General features: G+C 40.1%; 1 protein-coding gene across 1 annotated transcript; it reads left to right on the forward strand.

Moving 5' to 3' along the window:
• The first annotated feature begins 179 nt into the window (after positions 1-179).
• On the forward strand, positions 180-10,496 carry LOC111325710 (uncharacterized). The gene is made up of 8 exons (XM_022929576.2): positions 180-342; positions 936-1,051; positions 2,550-2,744; positions 3,054-3,112; positions 3,803-4,031; positions 6,167-6,447; positions 7,320-7,575; positions 7,781-10,496. The coding sequence occupies exons 2-8, from the start codon at positions 973-975 to the stop codon at positions 8,884-8,886; spliced, it is 2,205 nt and encodes a 734-aa protein (XP_022785311.2). The 5' UTR covers positions 180-342; positions 936-972; the 3' UTR covers positions 8,887-10,496.
• Positions 10,497-13,671: the final 3,175 nt, after the last annotated feature.

The following is a 13,671-nucleotide window of genomic DNA, read 5'->3' on the forward strand; positions in this document are numbered from 1 at the left end:
CAGGTACTTTTTTTCATCATATATATCACAGCATACCTAGATATAAGTACCAAGAGAGAGAGGCTGATGTGTAGCCGGCCCGCTGCAGCCCGCGCTTCCCTTCCCGCCTTTTCTTACCCTTTACCAGTCGCTAGCCAATCAAATGTTGGGTAGATGATGACGTTTAACGAGGAAAAAATTTGAGCTGAGTTCAGGAAAATTTTTGAATTTGCGTCCCGTCAAGTTTTCCCTCGCTGACACAGTAAAAATATTTCCAGTAACTCACGTTTAAATTCGCACTGACTCAAAATACTGTCGGGAGAAACTGGGAAGGTCGAAGACAGACCTGCTCAAAGTGAAGAGGTAAGCCGGTTGCCCTTGATACCAAGCGTGCATGGGCTAAAATTGTACTTTCAAGAGCTGCCACGATTTGCAAAATAACCTTTTGTATATTTCTGGAAAAATTTAAGTGAAATCTCGACTGTCAATTTTCATGCATTGTTTCGAGGAATTTTTTGAAAAGTTCGACGTTTCTTCAAATGTTGAATTATGGTATCCAGAGGGAAGAGTACATTTGGTTTTTTTAATGACATGACTATATATGTCAGCCCTTTCGCGTTTTAACAAGCTTTATTACACGACTCGGGCAGTCAGAGGGCCAATAACTACAATCAACCAATCAAAATGCTCTATTGCCGGTCCAATATTCTCTAAGTATTGGACCGGGCACTGTCCCGAATGGTCCCGAATGATACCGCACTTGCGTCCCTTTGAACTTCAGTCGTATAATAAATCTCTTACCAAGCTTGCTCGGGACCGTACTGGAAGAATATTGGCCCTCGGTCTTTTTTGTACGGACCTCGCTGCGCTCGGTCCGTACTGTCAAGACCTCGGGCCGATATTCTCCCAGTACGGCCCTCGCGCTTGGTTAATAAGATATATTTATTTCATTGCAGGAAAAGGACCAACAAGAAATAAAACAGAACCCTGACCATGGCGAGTCAATTGTCAGAGTATGAAATTCAACGACTTCACAACATAAAAAAGAACCACGAGTACATGAAAAGTCTAGGTGAGTATTATTATGAAGAATATTTCATTAACAAAGACATTAATGCCGAACATTTTTATTGTATGCTCTTTTAGTTAGCTGACTCTTAGATACTGTTATGATAAAAAAATTGCTTATAAAAACTTTTAAACGTTTAGCCCAATTCAATACAAGTTGGAACTTCCCGTCAAAACTTGTAGAACAGTATACCTGGTCTTGAATGAGCAGATAAGCCGATTTTTTAAAAAAAAAAAAATTTAACAATTATTCCACGAGCGCGCGTTGGATATGAGATGATAGATAGCCAACGAGGCGCGTAGCGCCGAGTTGGCTATAATCATCTCATATCCAACAAGCGCGAGTGGAATAATTGTTTTATTTAAAAAAGCGCCCCCAAGATATTAGACAAATCTTCTCGACTTTATCTTGTTAGAAGAAACCGGATGTTACAATGTACAGATATTAGATTATGGTATATTGGCTCATATACCACAATGGATAAGCCAATAAAAAGTCTTGAACTGCATTATCCAATGATCCAGTTTTTAATAAATATATTTATTAAAAACTAGATCATTGGATAATGCAATTCAAGACTTTTTATTGGCTTAGCCATTATGGTCTATCAGCCAATATACCATAATCTACAAATATGGCAAGCGAACGTTTCAGCTTAAGATGAAAAGGGAGCTAAGAATTTAATAAAATTTAATAATTTAATTGAACGTTTTTAATAAAACAATTATTCCACTCGCGGTTGTTGGATATGAGATGATTATAGCCAACTCGGCGCTACGCGCCTCGTTGGCTATCTATCATCTCATATCCAACGCGCGCTCGTGGAATAATTGTTAAATATACATCTTAGTAGTATGCCGATACGTGTCATATACGAACTTGCTGTGGGCTTTTGCGGCTCAGTGGTAGAGCATCGGAGCCCAGAATCCGAACTGTCACGGTCTAGGATTCGATTCTTACGGATGATTCAAAATTGTTTTCTTTGGTCCCACGCTCGTGACAGGGGCGAAAAAAATCCCTCTTTAATTCTTTACCGAGCTCAAAACTTACCGTCTTTCTTATTCTATTTACAAAAATTGTAATCAATTCAGACTTACCTAAAAGTCACGTTTTTGAGTCAGTCGACTTGCGAGTAGTGAGAGATTTTGCATGCAAAGGCGTACTTAAGGCTTTGAGAACTTCCCTGGGGACGCCTACGGCCAATCGGAATAGCTGCCACGGGAGTACGAGGTTATCCGATCTGCGGCGGCTTTTGCGCGAATTAGAATATCTCTGTGGAAATCACACTTTCTAGGAAAACTGATTTGATTGAGCAGTTAATCAGCCTTAAAACTCAATATATAGTACCTCCCTGTACGACTACTCCTTTCCCCACTTTTGAAGATGGAAATGTCTGCCTCAACGTCGCCTCTTTTTACCTATTTTCAGTACTACCTCTCGATAGCCTAATCTATTTTGCAAATTTATTCATATTTATCAAATATTGGTTCTACATTCCCAGGACTTCCAGTTCCTGTAGTTCCAGCTGGGGTCCAAAGTCGTCCTCGTAGAGCACCGGCTAAGAGATGCAAAACACTATCTATCGGCCAAGGTGGAGAGAGTTCAGATGAGAGTAGTGATGACAGTGATGACGACTGGGTTCCAGGGTCAGAAGAAGTCAGAAGAAGGAATAAAATGATAAAAAGGTTTATCCCAGGTAAATTGTTTTCCTTGAAAATATGTAAATCAATCTGGTTATATATCTGTGAAATGTAGCGTTTTTGACTGCTGACTTTTGATTGTTTCGTCAAAATCTCAAGGTGTGCCTGGTGTAGTGATGGCAATCTTTAGATTTTTCACTGTAATTCCCGCGTCTACGTTTCTAATGAGAACCCTAGTACCTGGCAACCGGAGTAACATTATAAGTACAGGTTACTATAATTCATTTTATTTGTCAGCACATTCCCCTACCTTAACTAAATTAAATCGTAAGGACTAACATCAAATCTTGTTTTAATCACTTCAGATTTTCGACCAAAACCTCAAACGGTGCCAGATCAACAAAGACAGATGAAAATACAAGTGGTAATGATAGAGTCGTTGCTTAGACTGTTCAAGATTTGCTCTGAAAAAACGACACCTGTGTCGCTTACTTTAGAGGACAAATATGCTCTAGAAACCATATGGCTTTTAGAGTAGAGAAAGTCCAGCTTATCCTGACACTAGCCGCGTTTTGAGATTTCAAAGATAACATAAAATTTTGGAAATTGTCTTCAAAGTGCCAAAAAAAAAATGGAACAAAGACGCCTTTGTTTTTAATCTTGCTTAGCAACGTGGCCGCTTATAAGTGACTTTAAAATGGTGTTGCTCCTCTTTCTTCAATCTCTTCCTTATCTATTTGAATAACTAAAGAAGGTACACAAAGGTGTGAAATAGATAATGACTGTTTTTTTTTTTTTCCACATAACCGGAATGCAGGTTATTGTGAACTACGTGTCGTGTTTTTCGTGGGCTCATGATTTCTAGAGCATGCTTCTCCCATAAATCGGGATAAAAAAGAACTAATTCTGAAGAACTTTTCTGTTGACAACGAAAGAAACCGACGTCGGACAAAATGCATGGTGCTTTTGAAATCCTGAACCACGCAACACCACATGTTGTACATTAGATAGGTCATCATTCCCAAAAGAAAAGAGAGTAAAACTATTAACAGTTAAGGCACTATGCTTTTTTTTCTGCTTCATTGCCTGCTTGTTTCTTTCAACATGACTGCAGGTGGAAGACGAACAGAGTTGCCTAACTGCATTTGAGGAATTAGGTAGGTTAGAAGAAGAGGTGGATTCAATCTCTGATGAAAGTAGAGTGATTTCTGTAAAGCAAGACAAGAAAACGCAACAGCAAATCAGTAGACACCAGCCTCCTGAGAAGCGAATAAAGTATGCAACGCGAGGGATGATGCATTTCTATGGCGAGGCTGAAGTTCCAGACGATGACCATTATATTTGTAAGTTAAAATGCTGTTTTTATTGACCATTTAGACAGTGTTACTGATGATTTATTACTTAAATACAAAATGCATGTGCTTTCTATATTAAAAAGAGCACTCTAGTTTCTGTATTGGTTAAACTTTGCGGGTCAGTTAAACAAACTAAAATATCTCTTTGCGAAAAGACGTTTCTTTTTCTCTCTCCATGAATACAATTTAAGTAAGTTTTACACAAGTCTTTTTACACAAGTCTCCTTCTGGGGAGACACACAATAGGGCAATGGGGGTGGGACAGGGGGGTCGGAGTCTCCCGCTTCCCGTGCCACGCTCTCCCGCCTCCCGTACTTGTGTCACATGCCCCCTTGCCTCCCGACTCCCGCCCTCCATTGTGTTGCTCCCGTCTTCAGGTTAATCAAGAGGATCAGAAACCCGGGTTTAACTTTCAAACAGAGCTAAAACTTAATATTCTTGTTCTTTTCGGCTGACCTCTGTTTTGACTGGGGATCATTAGTTCCCGATGAAAGCTGCTACTAGTCAGTTTTCTTACTAAACTAAGTTTCGCTAACCGGGTTATCACAGTTTGATCGCCGCTTCTGACATCTCGTCATAGAGACGAAAGTCTCAGTTCAATATGTGATGTAACAGCTATTGCCAATTCAAATTCAAATGAAAAAATCAAGAGGTAGACGTAACGTTTAAAGTCTGCTTCTTCTGTATTCGTGCTTGCTTTCCCTTTTTGACGTAAGTAGGACTAAGTATTCGTAGTTAGTACATCAATTGTTGAACCGTTTGCATTTTGAGCGTTCAGTTTAATTGCTAGTGAAGCATGATTGAACAGTCTTCTTCGACCGATTATCAGATTTGTTCGATGGGTTGAAATCGTCTTTTAACCTTTGCGGTTAGAAAAAGTCTTCCATGCGCCGGGGAGGCCGCACTGACCTCTTCCTACTTCAAATTTTATTGTCGATGTCTTTTGATATCCACAACGTTAGTACACGTTTGATTTGTGCTAGGTTGTACTATGTTGCACTCCTTTGCATGAGTTGTCCAGATTGTGTAATTCTATCATTGACTGAATTTTCTGTATTTATTTGACAACGCTTCACCAGTACCAAACAAACTAACGGTGATTCCTCTCCTAAATCGTCCTACTTCAAAAGTCGAAAAATGTAGGGATCTTTTGCTTGACAGAATTAAAGTGCATGTAATCCGCACTTTTGGCAGCTGCAAATATGTTTAATTACCGTGTAAAATACAAACAGCACAGGAAATCACACCTACCGTGTATTTCGTAATCTTTTGCTATCATTTTGTCTTTGTTGTCTATAAAATCCAATCTGATGGCTTGCCATGCTGTTTGATTCTGGCCCTATCCTAATGGGAAGTGCCTTAGCCTTATCCAAAATAAAAAATTGCGTCGAAAAGTGGACCACTCCGCACTCTCCTGCGCGCTCACTGAAGCGGCACCACGAGGCAAGTCATAAGGAACGAGCTCCCAGGAAGGTCTTCCATGAACGGATTTTTCGTAGCCACAACGGAAAATACTCAGACCGATTAATATGGTCTTTGACGACATTTGTCACAATTGACCTGAATGACCCGAAATCACTTTCTTTGTTGGAGATTTTCAATAGCTACAACTTACCAGACACTGTATCTCATGACCAAAGACGTAATCAATTTTGAAGAGATTCACAACTTTACCGGAAGTAATGTTGTTTTTCCAGCCCGAGTACAAATTTACGTTTTCTTGCCTCCGAAAATGTTTTTAAACATTGGTAGATTTAACTGGAAATTTCAAAACCTTTCTAGATAAGTGTTTATGACTGAGTAATACCCAGTAATAAACAACAAACTATCGCCTTATTTATTTCTGCTCCCGGTTCCCGCTCTCATGTAGATACCGCTTCCCGCCCCTTGTTCTCCCGCTTCCCTCCCTCTCCCGCCCCTTGTTCTCCTGGGCTCCCGCCCCCCTGTCCCCCTCCACACAATATGACATTTGTTAGTTAAAACTCAAAAACTCAAGGTGATACACATTATGAATGTGTGACGTTGGCCCCTGTGAGATTTGTGTCTACTCTTCGAAGTTTATCCGATATTTATCCTCAAAAGGGACTTTTCTATCTGTAATTCGAACTTTTCACTATATTTAGTTTGCGAAGAATGTCAAGACCTTCATTATGGTGACTGTCCAGTACATGGGCCTTTGCAAATCATAGCTGACAGGATTACAGCAGAAAATTCAAATCTGTCGATTGCATTGTCTTCACTACCGGCAGTTCTGGAAATAAAGACTTCGTCAATTCCTGGAGCCGGTTTAGGCGTTTTCAGTACTACTCATATTCCGAAGCAAGTTCGGTTCGGCCCATATAAAGGGAAGAAGATAAAATGGGAGAGCATTACTGATGAGATGAATACATGTTACATTTGGGAGGTAAAGTGACATTCCTCTGAATTGTTTCCTCATCTGGCAAACTTTTTTCATCTTTCGAAGGCTAATCAGATGCCAGATACTGTTCTAAAGCGGGAAAACCATGTATAGACATTACGCACTTCTATTAGCAAGCTGGGTAATTGAAAGTTTTCTTTGCATTAACTATTTGTAAATGATTTAACAAGGAAACCACATTTTAAAATACAAAGGTACCTATCGCTAAACCCAAGAATGAATGGACGAGTAACATATACCAAATAATCACCAAAGTCAGGTAGCTAGTGATGGATATTCACAACGCCGCTTCGCAACTCGTTAAATGTCCACTGCAAGCCACCGTCATTGAGATAAATAGTTGTTTTAGTGTATACTAAAACAGTGAGATAACATAACTTGAAAAGATGATTAAAGTAATTTATTCCTGCGACGATAACAGCATTTTTGGGCACAAATCCTGCGCACGTTGCTCAGAGGCGAATAACAAAGGATTTTTGGAATTTGAATAGCTAATCTGAGCAAGCCTTCAACACTATCCGCTGTTTTAGTATCCACTTAATATATGTTATTAAACGTTTTGTTGTGTAGTATCGCTGAGTATTTTGACGAGTTGTGCAGTATTTTGACGAGCCCGTAGGATGAGTCAAAATACAAATAACGGGCTTTCTTTGCAGTTTCAATAGAACTGTCGTATCCCCAACTTATTAAAAGAATGCTTTTCCGCTATGGGTTGAACATTTTCAAATACAAAACTGTAAACGATGGAAAATTCGGGTCGAAATGGACAGATCATGGTCACTGAAATTAACAACTAAAAATAAAGTTCGCGTTAATTTCGAATTATAAGGAAGTGGATTCATTCTGTGTTTTTGCAGATTGTGAGAAGTGGTAAGTTAAGTCATTTCGTGGATGGGCACGATGAAAGCCAAAGCAACTGGATGCGATTTGTAAATTGCTCTCGCTGCGAGGACGAGCAGAATATGGTGGCTTTTCAGTTTAGAGGCGAGATCTACTACCGTACTTACAAATCAATCAATCCAGGTGAAGAACTGCTGGTATGGTATGGAGAAAGCTACGCCAGAGATCTGGGTATATCACTTGTTGATGATCAGGATCGAAGCAGTACAAAAAGTATGTTAAAAAATGATTCGTTGACTAAAATAGAATTACTTTCTGTACGACTCCAAGTGTAAAGTTATAGAGGTTGATTAGCCTTGATAACAAAATAGAACGAAAAGATATGTTACGATAGCCAGTCACGACAGCATGCACACAAATTAAGAGCCTAAATTCATTTTGATGCCGTATGTATAAAAGATTTTTTTTTCTTTGTTAGGTGTTATCGACTCATGTGATGGTTGTGGAAAGATGTTTACTTCCATAAACTTTCTTCTCAGACACAAGAAACATTACTGTTCAATAAGAACTGAGACAAGAAACTGGCAATGTAATATTTGTGAGAAGAAATTTACTTCATTGGATCATTTTAACAGACATATCAGTTTTCACGTTAATGAGCAGCAAAAGCCATCCAAAAGGTCGTTCCCTAAAAACAAGTACCTTTGGACCGACAAGGGTAAAAGTTCACACAAGCGTTCACAAAGTGACAAGTCGTTAAACCATTCTAGCGCTCTGACAATGCACCACCATACTCAGAGAGGTGAAAAGCTATACAAGTGTACACAATGTGGCGAGTCGTTTAAACAATCTGGTCACCTGACCAAGCACCTCTGCACTCACACAGGTGAGAAGCCATATCAGTGTACACAATGTTGCAAGTCGTTTAGCAACTTGAGTAACCTGACCGTGCACCTCCGCACTCACACAGGTGAAAAGCCATATCAGTGTACGCAATGTTGTAAGTCGTTTAGCAACTCGAGTCACCTGACCGTGCACCTCCGCACTCACACAGGTGAAAAGCCATATCAGTGTACACAATGTTGCAAGTCGTTTAGCAACTCGAGTGACCTGACCAGGCACCTCCGCACTCACACAGGTGAAAAGCCATATCAGTGTACACAATGTTGCAAGTCGTTTAGCAACTCGAGTGACCTGACCGTGCACCTCCGCACTCACACAGGTGAAAAGCCATATCAGTGTACACAATGTTGCAAGTCGTTTAGCAACTCGAGTGACCTGACCGTGCACCTCCGCACTCACACAGGTGAAAAGCCATATCAGTGTACACAATGTTGCAAGTCGTTTAGCAACTCGAGTGCCCTGACCAAGCACCTCCGCACTCACACAGGTGAAAAGCCATATCAGTGTACACGATGTTGCAAGTCGTTTAGCAACTCGAGTCACCTGACCGTGCACCTCCGCACTCACACAGGTGAAAAGCCATATCAGTGTACACAATGTTGCAAGTCGTTTAGCAATTCGAGTAACCTGACCAAGCACCTCCGCACTCACACAGGCGAAAAGCCATATCAGTGTACATAATGTTGCAAGTCGTTTAGCAACTCGAGTGACCTGACCAAGCACCTCCGCACTCACACAGGTGAAAAGCCATATCAGTGTACACAATGTTGCAAGTCATTTAGCAACTCGAGTGACCTGACCGTGCACCTCCGCACTCACACAGGTGAAAAGCCATATCAGTGTACACAATGTTGCAAGTCGTTTAGCAACTCGAGTAACCTGACCAGGCACCTCCGCACTCACACAGGTGAAAAGCCATATCAGTGTACACAATGTTGCAAGTCGTTTAGCAACTCGAGTGACCTGACCACTCACCTCCGCACTCACACAGGTGAAAAGCCATATCAGTGTACACAATGTTGCAAGTCGTTTTGCCTCTCGAGTCACCTGACCACTCACCTCCGCACTCACACAGGTGAAAAGCCATATCAGTGTACACAATGTGGCAAGTCGTATAGCAACTCGAGTGACCTGACCAAGCACCTCCGCACTCACACAGGTGAAAAGCCCTATCAGTGTACACAATGTTGCAAGTCGTTTAGCGATTCGAGTAACCTGACCAAGCACCTCCGCACTCACACAGGTGAAAAGCCATATCAGTGTACACAATGTTGCAAGTCGTTTAGCAACGCGAGGGACCTGACCAAGCACCTCCGCACTCACACAGGTGAAAAGCCATATCAGTGTACACAACGTTGCAAGTCGTTTAGCGACTCGAGTGCCCTGACCAAGCACCTCCGCACTCACACAGGTGAAAAGCCATATCAGTGTACACAATGTTGCAAGTCGTTTAGCAACTCGAGTGACCTGACCAAGCACCTCCGCACTCACACAGGTGAAAAGCCATATCAGTGTGCGTCATAGGGCAAGTCGTTTAAACGATCTGGTCACCTGACCATTCACCTCCACACTCACACAGGTGAAAAGCCATATCACAATGTGGCAAGTCGTTTAACCGCTCTAGTTACCGGACCGTGTATTTCCGCTCCCACACAGGTGAAAAGCCTTAGCAATGTACACAATGTGACAAGTTGTTCAGGCACTCGAGTGGCCTGACCAAGCACCTCCATACTCACACAGGGCAAAAGCCATACCAGTGTACACAATATTGTGGCAAGTCGTTTAACCGCTCTAGTAGCCTTACCGTGCACCCCCGTACTCACACAGGTTAAAAGCCGTATCAGTGTGCACAATGTAACAAATCGTTTTAACAGTCTTGTCACCTGACTATGCACTTCCGTACTCACGCAGGTGAAAAGCCCTTTCCGTGTACACCATAGGGCAAGTCGTTTAACCAGTCTTGTCACGTTACTAAGCATCTCCGTGCTTACGCAGGGGAAAAGCTATATCAGTATACACCATAGGGCAAGTCGTTTAACCAGTCTTGTCACGTTACCAAACATCTCCGTACTCATCACACAGTTTAGAAGCCATATTAGTAAACAAAATGTGGGAGGTTGTTTGAGCGATCTTGCAATCTGACCCGGCACCTCGGTACCTATTTAAATGATAGCCGTATCAATGTACTCAGCAAAAAATTAGGCCTTGAATCAGTTTGACGAAAAAACTGAGCATAGTGTGTAATTGTGTTTAACAAGTTTAATTTACAATAAACCATGGTACTAAACCAAGTGAAAATCGTATCCAGTCGATGAACGCAAAGACATATTCCAACGCATGTTTAGAATTGACATTGAGACTGGATGAATAGCCATGGAACTAAAAGTTAAATCTGTACTGAAAGTCATATCTGCAAAAGTAAAGGATTTCAACAATCGCAGCATAATTGTTAAAGAAGGCTCGCGGATACCTAATATTATTAATGAACACCTTGCATTAGTCGGAAACAGACTTGCTAATAACCTGCCTGCATCATATAGACTATGTGGATAATTGCAAATCTTCAACTTCATCCTTTTTTCAACCTGTTTCACCCGAAGCCAAAAATATTACTTGTACCGAATCAGTGATAAATCTTATGGTTTGTACTCCTCACCAACCAAATTATTCAAATGTTCGAGTACCGTCAGTACTGGCTACTGTCCTTTCAGAGATACTTAATACATCCATTCTATTAGGGACTTATCCATCAAAGCTCAAAATTGCTAAAATTACACCAGAATTAAGAGTGACGATGATACTGACACAAACAACCATAGACCTATCTCTTTACTTTCAAACTTTAACAGAGTATTGGAGAAAATAATTTACAATAGATTGAAGAGCTACATTAAGAAACACGAACTTTTGTATTCCTCACAATACGGCTTTCGTAAGGGACATTCAACCCAACACGCAATATTGGACATTGTTAAAGATATACAGGCAAACATAAATCAACGATGGCTATCTTGTGGAATATTCATTGATCTCAAAAAAGCTTTCGACACCGTCGATCACGACATTTTACTTAATAAACTCAATCACAATGCCTTTCCTGGATTATTACTTAAGAATGGCTGCCTGTAAGGATCGAGAATCGTCCGTCAGCGACCATTTTGGTGAATTGCTCATATTTTGCTCAACGATACCCTTTGGTAAACTGTTTTCAAAAATCAAGTTTAAAAGTTCCGAAGAGTGTTAATTTTTCAGAAATTTGCGAAAATTTGAAAACGCGGTTTAAGTGCGGTTTTTCCGCCTGGCAAATTGTCCAAAATTCACTGCAAAACCCAAGCTCTGTTGAAGGCTTAAAATGAATTCAGTTAACACCAAACTTCACGCGTTTTAAGAAAAAGTCTTCCCATTCATTTGTGTTATGTTAATTTTTCCGTACACAGCTATATTGTGATTTTTTTTTTTTTGTCCCTTAAGCAACACCCTCAAAAAGTGCTGTACATGGGGCGAAAAATAGGTAAAATTTAACGCGATAAAGTATACCTGGTACATAATTTTTTAAATTTTTAACTAGATATTCGTAATAAAATGTCATTATTCAATACCTGAGTAAAATTCGAGGCTTTGAATCGGAACGCTTCATTTTGAAAATACCACAAATGTTTGTGTCCTGAGCGAGCAAAGACATATGTTGTGTAAACAAACGCTAATCTAATTATTCCCTGCCAGGTAGAAAAAGGTTTTGAAATCAACTTTAAGTTTGGAAATTTTTAGCTATTATGCCACAAGATATTAGGTGAAAGGGAAATCATGCATTCAGAGTTGCGTGAGAGCAGAAAGAAAATAAAATCAGTGTCGAAAATGTACATACGGTTGTTACATCGATCACCATTATGCAAATTACGACCTCAGCTGTAGGAAAACTATGATATCTCTTGCTCATTTTGTTGAACGACTCTTTTAACCATTTTGATGAATTGCTCATATTTCGCCCAAAGAAACCTTTCAGTAAACCCTTTTCAAAAATCATGTTTTTGAGTTCCAGCGATTCTTAACTTTTCATAAATTTACGAATATCTGAAAACGCGGTTTCAGGTTACCTGAGTTCAGGCTCCGCATGTCGCACAGTCAAGAATTAACTGCGAAAACCAAGCTCCGCTCAAGGCTTAAAATAAAATCAGTCAAACCTCACACGTTGTAAGGAAAGCTATTCTTATTCAATTCTGGTGAGTATATTTTTTCGGGCACATCGATTTTGGGATCACTTAAGCCCTTGAAAGAACATCCTTACAGACTACGCAAAATGGCGTTGAAAACAGGTGATATTTCGCGCGAAAAAATGTAGCTGTTACCTGACACTTTGGATTTTTAACAATATATTCGTCAGACAATGCTATTTCCATTCACTGTGCAATTTTTGATGCTCTGAATCGCATTGCTTCCTTTCGAAAATGTCAGAAGTGTTCGTCACCTGAGCGAGCAAAATTATGCAAAGTGTGTAAACAAATAACTAGGTAATTTAACCATATTGAGTTGTTAAATATCCAAATTAAATTCGGTCTCCGTTGTAGTGACTTATAGCTTGTAAAATGTAGAGAGACAGGTCAAAAATTTTGCAAGATGTTTGATAAGGTTCTCCAAAACATTTTTGGGCTGAAAAATCTGCAAGTGAAGTACATATTACATTACCACCTTCTCACATTCAAGTAATGCAAAAGATACATTCGAAAGAAGCTACTTAAGACTTGATTCCACACTGATAATCTAAATACTTTTTATCTTTTACAATGAGAACTAATTTTCTGTAAGTATAAATACAAAGAAAGGCGCCTTATGACCTTCAAAGTAATTTAATACAAGAGAACAGGTGTTATTCTCCTGGTAGATATTAATGTCACGCAACGTAATTGGAAACGTTTTGGGGGCGCTTGAACATACGCGCGTTTAAAAACCGCAACTGAAAGGACGACGTCGTTAAATTAGAGAAAGAAATCCCGCATGAAAACATGAGCGGATAGAAATGTAGGTTGGATACTCCCGCATCCGTCAGTTTGCATATTTCGGCTACCAGATGAGTAAACTTCATTACCTACGTAAAGACCAGAAAAGAAAAGTGAGGGTCCATACTGGCATGATTAAAGAAAAACAAAACAAAACGCAACAACTTCTGATCCGGCCTATGTGCATTTTTAAAAAATAAGATAACCACTAACTGACGATTAGGAACGATACGCCGTTCATTCGTTTCTTCCTCACTTTCCTATTCCGCTAAACAAAAGAGAAAGTCAGCATCATGATGACTTTTGGTAAGTCCATTTGCTGACAATCTCTTTCAGTAGAGCCAATTACGGGGCCTTTTTACGAATGGGCTTTGATGGTATATTGAGGCCAAGATCTTCACACATGTGCTGCAACATGGGTAGCCTCAAGATTTTCAAAGAGTCCTTTAGCGCCCTTTCACAAAGATCGTAC

The sequence above is a fragment of the Stylophora pistillata genome, chromosome 14 (assembly GCF_964205215.1).
Source record: "Stylophora pistillata chromosome 14, jaStyPist1.2, whole genome shotgun sequence".
Taxonomy (NCBI): domain Eukaryota; kingdom Metazoa; phylum Cnidaria; class Anthozoa; order Scleractinia; family Pocilloporidae; genus Stylophora; species Stylophora pistillata.